Raw genomic sequence first — 15,443 nt, forward strand, 5'->3', positions numbered from 1 at the left:
TGATTCATCCCTCAACAGTGAGTGATTTGCTAAACAGATGCAGCGATGTGAAGGAGCTCCTCCTGAAACCACCTTTGTTCACATCACCACCGTCATTAATCTTCTATAGGCGTCTATAAAGGAGCCTGTGTGGAGAATGAAGAGGTTGTTTGAATCCAGTGCATGCCAGGGGCCAAATGGTACGTCAGAGTAAGAGGAAACTCAGGTTGGCACGCCGATTCCGTGCCAGTCGCTGCCAACACAAGCTATCAGGACACATGGACAAGCCCTCCATACTGCCGCAGTATCTCCACACTGCCAAGTCTTATGGCAAACGGAGGATAGCTTCATGGAAACCATGGATTAAAACTGCACTTCTGTGTTTTTCTTTCTCCATTTATGAATTTTATGTGATCATGATATATGAAATCCTATATAATTTAGCCCTAGTGTCAGCAACACACCTTTTAGAACCATCCAAAGTTCACATATGTGAAATGTTGCTTCAGTGTTTTTTATCACGAGAAATAAATATGTACCACGGGATTTACAACCACTTCGTTTATTATGTTACAACGTGAGCATTTTTTCCTTGGTATTCTTTTTCATTAATGTCACATTTCATGTTGCACACTTTCGATTGCAATTCATTAAATGTCAAGTATCTCGGTGGGCCAAGAAGTGCTGAAATTAAAGAAACTTTTATTTGCTAATGCAAATACACTCTTGTAATGTAAGAATAGAACAGCCGCCTCATTAATGGATCCCTCATACTATGGTAAATTATAGTCTCATCGATGACACCGATGCTGATTGGTTTCGGATGCATTGTTTGTACTTTATGTACCGTGTGTCTCACACAAAGACTTTCTCAAAGCAAGGCGAGCAGTATGGCTTCCCTTTCCCCTCTTTGAAGATGCCTTGGCTGAGCTGCCGCAGACAGAAGGCGCACACAAAGTGCTCGGGGTGAAACTTGCGATCAAGAGCAGAGATGCAGCGGCCCGTGATGGGCTCACAGCAGCCGCCGCACAGAGTGCCCTGCCGAGAGTGGAAGTGCTGTGAGCAGAAAGGTCGACCATCCAACTCCATGAAACAGCCATCAGTGAAGGGCTTCAGACAGTCCTGGGGAAGAGAACACAAGAAACATATGGGCAAAGTGATATGGGAAAGGTTGGAGTAGAGGATAAAGAGGGACATAAAAATAGATTAGAGATGGAGGAAGAAGGATAATGGTGTAAAATCTGGATGATAATGTTTGCTTTTAAAGGACCATGATTGATCCTCAAGTATAATAATATCCCTGCTGATCCTTATCCAAAGTACCCCACAGCTTCACTTTTTGGAGCAGGTTATATTATTAGAATATGGACATCTTAGATGCAAGCAGGACCTGTTTCGAAAACGTGACCCCCTCAGGGTGTGTTTAAAGACATGCCGTGATGAGATATTTGAACGTAAGCTATCTTGCTGCTAAATCAAACACATAAGACGTGCAGAACGTGTCATCACGATGAGTTTGACAGCATTGTGCATTCAGTAGCTGGTGCCCGATGCCAGTTTTCTTGGTTGATTAATAAGGGAAACTTTGAATGTATACATAGTAATTAGACCCTGTCCACAATTGTATTACCATGCAATTATAATGTCACATGATCATTTCTGTAATTTGATAATTTGTTGAAAAAATAAAAGCCAAAGGGTACCTGGAAGGTATTTATAATAATAGTATGCAAAATGATCAATGGTGCAATATAATGTGATATATGGCTCACATGCTAACAATGATAACGCTAGCAGGTTGATGTTCATCAGGTATAATGTGTACCATGGTCACTATGTTTAGCTTCTCATTAGCACGTAGCACTTAGCACTCACAGTACACCTGAGGTTGTACATCTGGGAATACCATGAGTTTGCCTGTTACATGGCTCAAAGCTGCTGGCTTGCAGACTTTCTGTCAACCATTACAATCATGGAAGAGTCAACTTGTCCGGTTGTATCACGTTCAACATAAACTAAATGCGTCTGGACAGAAGGAATGCTGCGTATGGTTTCTCTTGGCGGGCATTTGGACTTGTCATAGCAGTAAAAGCCCAGGTGTGACTCTTAACATTAGCAATGGCTCTGTTTCATTTATATGAGCCAGTAAGTCATAACAGCACAACTTCAGGGCCCTGGCACATGAAAAGGCTGAATGGAACAATCCATTAATGACTTTGGTGACACCTATTTTTAACAAGCCACAATGTCCACTGTGAGAACGGGTAGTGTTGCAGACAACTGTTTCTTAAACATTTCTGCAGCTAAAACTATAGATGATGATTTTACAACATTTTGTAGTTGGTAGTTGTATGTTTTGGCGAAACATTTCACGGTAGGAAAATCTCTCTACTGTTGACAAGACCAGGCTGCAGCACAGCATAGTCTGAGTGGCCAGAAAGATCAAAGGTGCAACATGTTATGAACTGCCTCATTTATTTTCAGCTGGAGGTTGATTAAAAAGGCTCGGCTACTTTTTGAGTGTCCACTTCATCCTCTTAATGGAGTGTTTGACCTCCTGACCTCTGGAGTTGTATGTAGGTCACTACGGGCCAGGTCAAATCCTGACCTCGCTCTTTTAATAAAAACAATAATAATAAGTGCTCCATGTAAAACAATGTTTAGGCTCTGTGCTCATGGCGCGATGCGGGTTGTGATGGTGATGATAAAACTGCAGCAGTGATTGAGTTAGGCAGTCATAGTTGGATGTATTCCATTTGTATGTGATGTTGTTAATCTGATTTGTATTTAAGTTATTTTTATTAAGAGTAGATTTTAAGTGCAATGTATTTCATATGCAGGTTTATGCACAGTTAAGAAAGAATGGTTTTCTTTCTGGGCCATAAAATATGAAAAGTTGCTACCTCATGTCAGCATCTCCTCTGAGAGCATTTTATGTCTAACAATTGCTCATAACCGAGTGAAGCAGAAGTAAAGCTGCACACCGAACCATTTTTGTCCAGATGCTACAGAAGTGGAGAACACAAGAGAATGTAAAAGATACACACACTGAGGAATATGGTTTCCTTGATTTATTTGCATCATTTCAACCGCAACCTATTCATCAAGCATAAGGTTTTCATCAGCCTTGCGGTCGAAATGTTGCAAATAAAGCAAATGTGTGGGTATCTTTCTCATTTATTCCCAGGCTTGTGTGAGAGCCAGAACCGCGTGTGTGGTCCGAGGTAAAGAAGCTCACTGCGCAGACGAAGCACTCTGGATGCCAGGTGCCGTTGGCTGCAGTCAGGTAGTTCTCCCTCACTGGCTCCCCACAGCCAGAGCACTTGGGAGCAAAGAGGTGGTAGAAGTCCTTGCAACAGTAGGGCTTCCCATCCTTTTCTAGGAAACCTGCGACATGTAGAAGACACATGTGATTAATTCCGAGTGACAATACATGAGATTGTTTTCAACTCTTTGCCGTAGTTGTGGTTTCCGGGGAAGAAAAATGAATGCAGGAGCCTCTCACCGTCAGGTCCAAACAGGCCTCCGCAGTGTGTACAGAAGAAGTGGTCCGGGTGCCAGTTCTGGTCCAGAGCTGTCAGGATGTTCTGGTAAACCAGCCAGATATAGAAACATTACTTCATGCTTTTACTTCCTTTATGGATTAGGATGAAAGTTTGTCTCATTTCCTATGTTCAGATGTGAGGGAACACAAACATGTGGATTTTTGAACCACGTAAATTATATCGTAGCAGAAGTGGCTGATTAAAGACATTGGTCTGCAGCATGAGCCCAGAATGCAAAATCGTTTTATTTAGTAAGATGACATGTTGGATATGTCTCGAAAAATGAACTACATACCGTATGTCATCATCTAATCTTTGAAAGATTATTGTTTAAATAAATGTATGTAGTATATAACGGAACAAATTAGAATCAGAAACAAAAGGCAAATGTGGCATTTAAGTATATGATAGAATTCATTTTGTTTAAAAAAATTAAAAAGATCTGTTGTTACATCGTCAACACACACTAGTTTTAGGTTCCTCACCTGCACAATGGGGCCTTTGCAGTAGGCACAGCGAGGAGAGAAGAGCTGATGGTAGTCTTTGTCACAGTACGGCCGGCCCTCTCTCTCAAAGAAGCCTGTGGTGCTCAGCTCACCCTTACACTCAAAACACACAAAGTGCTCAGGGTGCCACACCTCCCCCAGCGCCGTGATCATCTACAGAAGAGGAAATGTAGTGCAAGAAGCAATAGTTTTTGTGATTCAACTTGTTTCAATTTCCACATTTTCCTGTGTGTTCATATGTATAAGGCTGAATCTGCATCTCTGCGACAGTACATAGATTGTGGCTTTTTATACCTTTCCCACAATGCATTTCTTGCAAGAAGCACAATGGCCCTTGGCCGTGGTGTGTACACCGATCTTCTCCAAGTCAGAGCTCAAGCCTCCTAGCAGGTCATCTATTGAATCCGCTTTCTTGCTCGTGGTCGAGGCGTTTGCATCTGGCGCTGCCGTGCTGCTGCTCTCCTTGGCATCCTGTTGCCCACCTTCTGTATTCCTTTTCACAGACTTTTTTTGGGTAAGAGGCGGTGGGGTTGTTGAAGACACTGGGTCCTAAAGGATGAAACAAATGCATACAAATATCTGTTGTCTGTATATTTGATTAATATATCAACGTTTTAATACTGACTGCTACTTGAGGCGGTGCAGTGTTGGAATCAGTACAATGCTGCCCTCTGTTGTTAAACCTGGTTATCTTCACTCATGTTTGGAAAGTTTCTTCACTGCACATCCACCATTGTCTCTTACCATATTCATCACCACCTCATATGGACTGGAATTATTCTTTAACAAACCAAAATATATGTACATTTGAATAATTATGAGACATGCACTTGCAGACCCTTTACTGACCTCTTGTCCCAGACCCAGCATATCCTGCAAGATATCGTCCAGCTCTTTAGTGGGAGAGTCAGGAGCCAGGGAAGCTGCCACAGGAGCCGGCAGAGCACTAAAGCCCAAAGGGGAAAGTTAGAAAACCTCACAGTAAATTTGTCAGAGTAAATTTTACTCAAATTGAAAGAAATGTACTCGAAAAAAATGTATCATTTGGTCCCAGTCTAAATAGAGTAAAATCTACTCTTGCCTCAGAGTTAATAATTAAGAGTATTTTGTACTCTATTCAGTGTTTATATTTAACTCTTGTGATGATAATTTATATGTAGCATAACATGAAAACAACTCTACTGCCGTGTCACAATTCAGAGATATATTTCACTCCATTTCGAGTATAATTTCACTCCGTATAGAACTACATTTCACTCAATATATAATTGGATTCAGTTCTATATGGAATTGGATTCAGTTCCATATATAATTGGATTCAACTCTATAAAAAAAACTCATGGAATGAGCTGATCAACCATCAGCTCATTCCATTGCTTTAAAAGTGGAGGACTTATTTCTTAAAATTCTTAGAATTACAACATGTGTGCAATTCATTTCAAGCAATCTCCTGTTTCCTATATTCACAGTTTACACAATGATAATGTGAATCAGGGGTCAACGAGAGCGACGATCTTGTGCTTCACCTGTACACATTGGAGCTGACTGGGGCTTTTCCTTTTTTGGTAAATCCCCCATGAACTGCACCTGACACCTGTGGACACGATTACACATTATTTTAGCGAGTAGAGTTGGTTGAGAATAAATGTCTAGTAGTGTGACTACTAACAGAAAAAGGTGATGATGAAGAAAGTTGGGGTACAGTGTAACTTTTATTTAATTTTCCGTGGCTTTGTCTTCACCTCTTTAGCGGCTGGATCATTGCTCCGGTTCTCATTGACACTTTCTGAACGCGCTGAATTCAGGGCCAACTCCTCCAACAGCAAATCTGAGGCAGGATACAGGCCATAAATCTTCTAACCACACACACACGTAGACAGAAATACATATGCAAGCATGCAGTGTTCACACAATCCATCGATTGTGCGTTCTGGGTGTGCACTGTTTCAATGGAGGACGTGCAAAGTTCGCTCAGTTTGAAATATTTCCTGTGCAGTGAGATGCGTGCACCTCGGTGTGTAGATAAAAGTGGATTACTTTGAGGTTGCCGCATGCATTTCCTCAGGAAGTGATGGTGCTGCATGTTGCAGAAGTGAAACTTGTGATAATGATGCAAGACCTGTGAAAAAGTCAACTCTCCTTCACACAATATAAACCCACAAATCTAAGAAAATTGGGTGATATTTGTATGAATAAAGTCTTTGTCGGGGAAGTAAACAACACGGCTGTTTGAAAAAAAATAATTAATGTTTTACCGATATTGTCTTTGACATGTTATCACTTTATGTCTTCACGTTTCAGAAAAATGTTATCAATCAAATAAATCAATGTTGTTGCATTTGTATTCCAAGACATGAGTTTGATGATCTCTGTCTTTTTTGTAACTTTTTTTTCCACAATGATTCTACTTTTGAGAGTTCTGGCTAAAAAAAGGCAGAATAGTTTACAACAAACCAACAGCATGATTGAAATTACTGTACAAAACCAAGACACAATAACAAAACAGTGTAAAAAGAAATTATTTAAATGATTACAGCCTGAACTATTGAAAGTAAAGCATACATGTGCCCTGTACTTGGTGTGGGGAACAGAATATACTGTAAAGCACTGCCATCTTATTCTACGATCAATTAGTTTCTTCATTCTTTTCTACATCAACTGTAAATCATCTTGAACTAAATATTTTATAATTCCTAATGATTGTATCTAACAAGCTGTCCGCTGATTAATTTGAGGAGGATCTGCAGCATAAAACATGTCTTACCGAGCTCGTCCATGTTGTCTCCTGCTTTCACTGAGTGTGTTTTCTTTTTTTGTGTGCTGCCGGTTACTGAGACTAACTGGTCCAAATTCACATTTGGTCAAAATCATCACTTCCTCTGACAAAGGCTTGTTTTCGTTAGTTACTGAAGCAAAACTTTCCTATAGTTGGTGTGTCATGTTGCCATATCCTTGTAAAGAGGAAACCAAGAGCAATTTCTGAAACTGAGATAACAGCTGACTTTTGTGCTTATAGTTGTGAAATGTGTTTAAGTCTGATGTATTAATGTATTATTAACTGATTGTGCTTTTATGTATGTAATAATATGTATATTTATGTATGACTGTATGTTAATAAAGCCACAGTATTGGAAACATGATCTCCTTGTCAATGTTTAAATGTCAAGGTTTTTATTGGTATATTTTCAAACACAGTGGCAATTAATAATGCAATAAGCCAAATAAATGCATTGAAAAGCAAAATGAAGCAAAAAATGAACACAATTTACATAAAAAATAGACCAAACGTAGACATGCAATACAATTTCAGTGTTCTGTCTTTTCACTACTGTTTTACACACAACTGATTATCAAAGTATCCGTAATTAAGAATAAAACTATAACAATAACACTTTATTGATAACTTCATCAATACACACATAAAGCACAGGTAAAATATATAATGGAGCAATGCAATGAGATCTATCATTTCCAGGTAGTTTGTAAATGTACAACATGAGTACAGTTACTCAATTATATGATCTTAAGTATAGTGATAACGTTTAAAAGTAACAACAACATTTACATAAAGAAGATACATTCCATGGTGTTGACATTATTAATTTTGTGAAGCCAGAAAAAAATCAGGACAATGCTTCAAATGCTGTCCCTTCACTTATGTAATGTAATGTTGCAATAGTGTTTACTATTTTGGTTTGGGATAACTGCAACCAGCAAGATTATTAAAGCAGAATTGTAATAACTGCCACATGGAGTTCATGACCCTGTGGTGTAATTGTCATCTGTAGCTGGTTTAGCTTTTATTTCAGGGTTCCTAAATAGCTTCCTAACTTTGTCATACTGGGGACCCCAACAAAGACATATCTTGGACCACATAATCTCATCTACGAAGACCAAGGGCATAATTTAAAACAGATTCTGACAATTCCTACTTTCTTTTTAGTCACCATATGCTAGTCCCCCCTACGCGCACATATTTGCGTATTCTCACACCACTTTGGTTGCAACCATTATCTTTTAAAGCAGGGGTAGAGGCATTTTTTTAGGATTTAAAAATGTTGAATACAACCAAGTATTGTTAAATATAATGCATACGTGATATGAATTGAATACGCGATGAAAGTAATTTCCCCCGAAACATAAGCAAACAAACCCCGGAGATTCATTTCGTACATTTTCTAAACTACCGTGTCCCCTGCTCTGTGGTTCCGTCTGATACCGGAAGAGTCCGTGTTTACTGGGCAGCTTTCGCTCCACGTTAGCGTCGTTGATTCGCCAAGAAGTGAACAGGAATTTATCTTACGTGTTTTTAACTAGCAGTTTGAGCATATATTTTTTTTTAAAGCACGGGATTAACCGCCCCGCGATTGGCATGATTGCATGAAGGCGGAATTGCTACTGACGCGCGGAGCAATGACAAGCTGGCTAATGTAGCGCCGAGGTTAGCTAGCTAACAACACAGCAGCGGTACATCCATCACAGTGAAGCAGGTAACGTCAAGAGTGTGTCCTCTGCGTTCATGGCTGCGTGCTCAACCGACCGACAGCATTGCCACATTTCACTTCTGACTTTTCTCCCTCTGTCCCCCCTCTCTACACGCACCAACAGGAATAAGCGCGGCCATGGGTGCGGAGAGCAGCGCGGTGCGGAGCTGCACCCTGGAGGAGCCGCTCCTGACCCTGCCCTCCGGACTCACCATGCACTCGGCGATGCTCCAGGATGGAAAGCCGGCATCCGTGTTTGTTCACCAGCGGGGCAACGAGGACAAAGTCAACAAAGCTGCTCAGGTAGTCACGCCGAAGCCGGTTGATACACCTTGGCTGCATTAGCAGGTGTTACGTTAGCTCAGGAGTTCTTGTTTAGTGTTTTTGTACATGCAAGTGACGTAGTTTTGAGAGGCAAATGTTGGACAATTGGACTGCAGCATAATCTGTGCAGTCGACCATCATAATACTTGCATACTTATACATACCACCTGAAGATATCTTCATGCTCTCCATTGACAGCCTTGTGTAATAAATAGCTAAATGGGGGCTTTTGGCACTGAGGCTGCATAATCTTATAACATTAACTTTTTTTTATATACAGGAAATAAATGCATTCTTTTCATTTCCTGCAGCACCTGAAGACTTTGAGGCACCCATGTCTGCTGCGCTTCCTGTCCTGCTCGGTGCAGGACGGCGGCATCCACCTGGTGACGGAGCGCGTGCAGCCCCTGGAGCTGCTGCTGGACAGTCTCTCCCCAGAGGAAATCTGCGCCGGCATCTACGACCTCCTGCAAGCACTTGTGTTCCTGCATGAGAGGGTGAGCGAAAAAGACCCGTGGAGGAGATTAAAGTCTCCTCTGAGAAATTGTCCTAATGAGACTTTACACAGTAATGTGATCAGGTTTGAACTGTTTTTGCTGATTTGTATGCTTTTGTGTTAATTGCCTGCTTTTGAAATGTCCTAATTTGCAGGACGCCGTCTTGCTCCTCCAAGCTTGTTCAGCTTTTGACAGCATGTCTTGCTTTCTCTGTTCACTTTTTTTTATTAGTCATTTTGAATTGCCAATTTTAACATCAGGCCAAAGGACAACAATATAAAATTAGCCTTTTGGCTAAACATCGCTTACCATGATGATCAATCAATGTTCAGTGTCGCTGAGAATACATTAAAATAAGGCATGGCTAAGTTCCTGAATTGTATTCCTTAACCACCAGGGCAAATCAAGCCACAACAACGTCTGCATTTCATCTGTATTTGTCAGTGAAGATGGACATTGGAAACTGGGAGGGATGGATACTGTCTGCAAGTTCTCTGAAGCTACGCCTGAGGTAAGAGACCGATAATGGGTTGAATGTATAATAAAAAAAATTGTGGTTCTTCCAAAAATGAAAAGCACCTGAGTCAGATCTTTGAAGACTGACTTTGCATATCAGTTTTATGTTTTGATTTTCTTCAACTCCTCAGTTTCTCGCCAGCATTCAGAATGTGAGAGAAGCCAGCTGCATTCCCCCAGAAGAACAGGTAATCAGCTTCAAAGTCGTGTTGGGGAAAATGGAAGAACTTCCTCTTTTTGGTTCACAAGTTCTCATAAAACATATTGTCGACAGGTCGAGGGCTTTAAAATGCTTCCGGATAAAAATGCTCACTATCGGGACAGTTACGCTTTTGGAAAGATGGTGGAGACCCTCGTCTCTCTCCTGAATAGCTGTGGTGAGTGGAGTAACGTCTACAACCGTGTATCAATACATACAGGGAGCTTCTCGTCCACTTCTTCATCCCACTATTTCCTCTGTTCCAGTGTCACAGGAGCTGTCTGACAGTCTGACAAAGACCCTGCAGGCGGGCCTGCTGAACTCTGACCCCTTGTCTCGACCCCCACTCAGGTCCCTGCTGACTCATGACTTTTTCAGGTGAGTGGGTTTATGTTTGCTTTTGCTGTCATCAGTAATTAGTGAACATTATGTGTTTTCTAAAACAATACATATTTCTGTTTAAATAGGAATGACTTTCTGGAAGTGAGGGATTTTCTGAAGAGCCTGACCTTGAAGATGGAAGAAGAAAAGAATGAATTCTTTAAGTGAGAATATGGCCTTTTTCTACAAATATAGTGAACTTTCTTGAAATCAGTGCAGTGTGTTCATGAAAAACAGTATCATATTATCATATGGGTCATATATTGTTTTACAAGGCAGTCCAAACTTTAGTTTTTATATATATATATATATATATATATATATATATATATATATATATATATATATATATATATATATATATATATATATATATATGTATATATATATATATATATGTATATATATATATATATATATATATATATATATATATAAAAAAAAACATTACACTCAGAATTGTATTGGTTTTGTATAATTGTATAGATCAAGAAGTTAGAATTGGGTTTCTTATGCATTCCTTCAATTAAATATTGCATCATTTAAGTACATCTTATCATATGCTCATTCTGTGTTTGTTGTGTAGGTTTCTTCTCGACCGGGTCCAGAGTCTCCCCGAAGAGCTGATAGCTTCACGCCTTGTGCCCAAACTCCTCCACTCTCTTGTTTTTGCAGAGCCTATGGCTGTGAAAAGCTTCCTGCCTCATCTTCTAAGGCCAAAGAAGGGTAGAATGACATTTTATTAAACTCTCTGTGAATGATAATAACTCAGATTGTATTAATTCCCGTCTAAAGACAAAGAAGCATTCTGTAGCTGTCGTGCTTTATTGTTGTGTGAAACTGCATCGGGTTGTCGCTCATTGTCTCTTTTATTATTATTTGTTGTCCATGTGTACAGATTCCAGTGGTGGTGGCAGTAACGATGAAGAATGCCTGCTGTCTGTGTCCCTGTACCGTAAGCATGTGATTCCTCAGATTGTCAAGCTCTTCAAAGTCAAGGAGGCACACATCCGGGTCGTTTTGCTGGCTCACATGCACATCTACGCGGAGTTCTTCACCCACGATGAACTCAAAAACCAGATCCTACCTCAGGTGGAGTGCCGACAAGTTACCCGACTTTTACACGTTGAGATCAACAAAGATCACTGAGCTAAATAAACAAAAATAATTTGGCTTTCTGGGAAAGCACATTTTTGAATGTTGAGTCAAATAAGAGCATAACTCCTCATGTCTGAGCATGATGTAAATTAACATACAGTATTTGACTGTATATATCTGTATTGCCAGTTTATGCAGTTTTGTCTTATTTAACTTTTTTTTTTGTTGTGGTTCCTGGCTGCAGGTTTTGTTAGGAATGCGGGACACCAGTGATCAGCTGGTTGCCATGACGCTGCAGAGTCTGTCGGTGTTGGTGCCCTTACTCGGGGCTCAAGTAGTGGTCGGCGGCGATAGGTCCAAGGTCTTCAAACGCACTACGCCCAACTTCACAAGGTCGACAGAGGTCACCCCTGAAAGTAAGAAACACTGACGTAATCATGACAAGAACAAGGAAAGATGCTGAAGTATATCAATTATGTTTATATGTGCAATTAGACATTCAAGATATTAATAACAGTTGTCAGTAGTAAATAGCATTTATGGCATACTTTTTAAATTACTTTTCATGACAAACTATACTATGACTATTTTATGAAATGCTAGAATACAGCTTTTTTTTTAGTACATACTATCTTGAGACTTTTACATTATTTTTGACGACAACTATACTATAACCTTTTTTGTGACAAAATGTTTATTAAATAGTCATAGTATAGTCTGACAAACAATACTATCACTTTTTTAATGACTTTATATGACAATTTTCAGGTTATACCATACTAATGCCGCGTTCACACCACCGCGGCAGTTTACTCGCGTGAGTGAAGCGAGGGTGTTCACACCAGACGCGAAAAATCGTGTCGCAAAGGGGGCGTGGCTTAGCTGCGTCGCTTGTCTCTGAGAGACAAGCGACGCAGCTTTCATTTCCGCTATCGACCATGGAATAAATAACCACTAGTTCTGCTTTATGTTTGGAAGTCCCAAACATGTCGGAACATGAAACACCCTCGTGTTTGGGTTCATAACATCATCCGTAGCCGCACACAGCTCGGTGAATTTCACCGACTCCTCCAGGAACTGCGTCTCGCGTATCTCCGTAAAACGATACCGATTATGCCATCCACCATGGAAATAACCACCAGTTCTGCTTTATACTTTTTGTGTAAATTCCACATATGTCGGAACTTCAAACTCCATGGTGTCTGGGTTCATAATATTATCCGTAGTCCCACAACAGCGTCTCAATGAAGCCGCTGTCAGCGCTGGTTCTGGCGGAGCAGCAACAGTTTGATTCAGCGACGGCGGTGATTCTCAACGCTGATTCTCAACGCTGATTGGCTGCCGCAACTTTGGGTCACGCGATTTCTCCGCCGGAGTTGGGAGAATTCCACTCGCGCGAATTCGCGCCGCGTCCTTCGCTCTGTTCGCCCCAGGTCAAATGTTCTGTTCGCGCCGCCTCAAACGCGTCTATCTCGCCGCCCCGCGAATAAATCGCCAATTCTGTGGATTGACTTTACATGTAATCTGGTCGCGCCGCGTCCGGTGTGAACACGGCATAAGACTTTTTAATGACTTGCCATACTATGACTTTTTTATTACTTTTTGAGTTTGTAAAGGCTGAAGAGTTGTGTTCATATTGAGCTCGGGCTGAAATTTGAAATATGTCTGTTTTACGATTTAGGGAAGGTCAAGCTCAAATGATTGACACTTGCAGTGTTTGGATAAGATGAACGCTTTAAGTAGTACAAGGAATGCATTCTGTCAACCTGTTTGTCTTGTAGCGAGTGGACCAGTTCAAACTAGAAAATCTGGATTTTAATAATTGAATATTGTAATGTGCATTTGGTCAACTAATCTTACCTTTCTTTTATTCTTTAGCTTCACCTGTCCATATAGTTGGAGGCTCCCACCCTCACGTGGCCCAACCTTCAAAAGTCTTGAATTTGTTCCCCAGACCGCCAGCGACCGAAGGCCTGGTGCTGGGTCACATGGGCAGCTTAGCATGTAGTAAGGAGACTCCACGAAGTTACCCGCTGCCAATAAAATCAGGTATGAACACTCCTCCCATACTATCATTTTAACATTTTTATTCAGTTTCATGTTCGTTTGTCTGAATCTCTTTATATTTTTTTTGTACATGTTTCAGATGTTAGTAGACAGATGTCTCTACCGTTAAATGGCTTTCGTCAGGACAGCGAGACGGAGCCGCTGTCTTACAGCCCAGAGCAGACCGACAGACGAGCCGGTCCGGTGGAAGACTGGCCCGACTGGAGCGACCCTGAAGAGAACGAGAAAAGAGACGGACAGTCGGTCCAGATCCACATTCAGGCCTCGGAGAGGGAAGATCCAGTCGGCGGCAGACTGCCTCTACCGCACCCGAGCATTGAAGAGGAGCCGTGGGACGACTTTGAGGACACCGAACCCACCTCAGATCTTTCCCCTACGGCTCCTTTATCAGACCCAGTTATACTCACACCACCCAGAGGGGGCGCCAACAGACCTGTTAATCATGCTCCTGAAGCACTGAAATTTGGTTCCTCCAAACCCCTCAAATTGACCTTAGCACCGCGACAATCTGCACAGAGCGACACCGCTTGCTCATTGGGCGACGACGGCTGGGCTCAAGATAGAGACTCTGAGAATTCCCTAAACCCCAAGCCCAAACCTACAGTGTCACGACGGATTAGTGGCAGAGGAGGTCTGGGGGAGGAGTTCACCATTAAGGTGAAGCGAAAGGAAGCGCCAGACCCAGAGCTGGATTTGTTTGCAGACATGGTGCCGGACATCAAACTGTCCTCGCCGCTGCCGCTGGACGAGAGTGCGAGTGATGCTGGACTATCAGAAAACTCTAAATCTCTGCAGGCTGACTCGTCCGTCGATACCGTAACGCTCACCGCCAGGTTCGCAGTGGACAACCTGACTGAGGTGGGTGTGCCTGGTGGTGGTTTCCTTACATTTTCATATAGACATTTAAATATGCAATTCAAAGACTTTCACTTTTTCAAGCGGTATTTTTTTTTTTTTTTTTTTTTAAATAGTCAAGGACTTCACCCAAAGCAACAACAAAAAAATCTTTCAACTGTAATCTTTTTGACACAAAGCAGAGCAGAAACCTTTTTCTCTTGTGAAGCAATGTCTGCTTGCAGCCTCTTATCAAAGAGTGTGTTTGAGTTGTGGGAGGACTTTTTCCTCCGATGGGCAAACAAAATAAAAACAATGTCTAGTGGCCCACTAGCTGAAAAAAGCTGATTCTTATCATGAGATACAAGTTTGTAGTCCACTTTATAATCTGTTAAAATAAGTCACTTGTTAATGATTTCAAAGGAAAATTTCTCTCAATTTACAAACTTACCTCAGTGATGATTGTTCTATTTAAATCCCTTTTTTTTCTTTTCTCTCAGACTGAAACAGATGGCTGGGGTGATGGAGACGACCTGAACTGGGAGGAGGATGAGAACGCCTGGTGACGTTTGATCCGTCTGCTTCACATGGACTCAAATCCTCAAGATGCACCACAGAGACATTAATCATTAAGTTGCTCCAGTATTCATTTAAAATAGCATGATGCCTGTGAGAACGATAATGGTGGGCTCAGAATTTTTTTTATGAGCCTGGTGGTTCCTCGACATGTTTTGTCTTTTCGTTAAGAACTTGCTGGGTGTTGCTGGACTTGGACAAATGAAGACATTTTTAACTGGTTGCCAACTGGTCCTCGTGATAATAGGATCTCCTCTGAGGCGACTCATGAGGTTATCATCTGCTTTTTCTTTCTATATATATTAATGTGCCAACTTCTCTACTGGCATGAAAATCAAGATATACTTTTAAGCAAGACATAACTTGCCAAAATTGTGTCAGAATTACAGAAGGCTTGCACTTTAATGAATGTGAAATTACGTAATTTATTAGCTTTT

At 41.2% G+C, this 15,443-nt stretch overlaps 2 protein-coding genes across 2 annotated transcripts; one reads left to right on the top strand and one right to left on the bottom strand.

Annotated features, from left to right (window-relative positions):
* Positions 1 to 582: 582 nt before the first annotated feature.
* On the bottom strand, positions 583 to 8,654 carry lpxn (leupaxin; the record flags this gene model as incomplete). Its single annotated transcript, XM_079220790.1, has 10 exons — positions 583 to 1,101; positions 3,218 to 3,366; positions 3,485 to 3,566; positions 4,010 to 4,183; positions 4,325 to 4,579; positions 4,880 to 4,976; positions 5,557 to 5,624; positions 5,773 to 5,858; positions 6,795 to 6,866; positions 8,633 to 8,654. 10 exons carry the CDS (start codon positions 8,652 to 8,654, stop codon positions 835 to 837), a joined length of 1,272 nt encoding a protein of 423 aa, XP_079076916.1. The 3' UTR covers positions 583 to 834.
* On the top strand, positions 8,653 to 15,070 carry scyl3 (SCY1-like, kinase-like 3; the record flags this gene model as incomplete). The annotated part of the gene is made up of 13 exons (XM_079221437.1): positions 8,653 to 8,817; positions 9,150 to 9,335; positions 9,733 to 9,846; positions 9,983 to 10,039; positions 10,126 to 10,228; positions 10,317 to 10,428; positions 10,518 to 10,595; positions 11,018 to 11,157; positions 11,330 to 11,523; positions 11,774 to 11,945; positions 13,408 to 13,578; positions 13,676 to 14,454; positions 14,931 to 15,070. 13 exons carry the CDS (start codon positions 8,653 to 8,655, stop codon positions 14,994 to 14,996), a joined length of 2,337 nt encoding a protein of 778 aa, XP_079077563.1. The 3' UTR covers positions 14,997 to 15,070.
* Between the last annotated feature and the right edge of the window lie 373 nt (positions 15,071 to 15,443).

This window comes from Taurulus bubalis (genome assembly GCF_910589615.1).
Source record: "Taurulus bubalis genome assembly, chromosome: 7".
Taxonomy (NCBI): Eukaryota; Metazoa; Chordata; class Actinopteri; order Perciformes; family Cottidae; genus Taurulus; species Taurulus bubalis.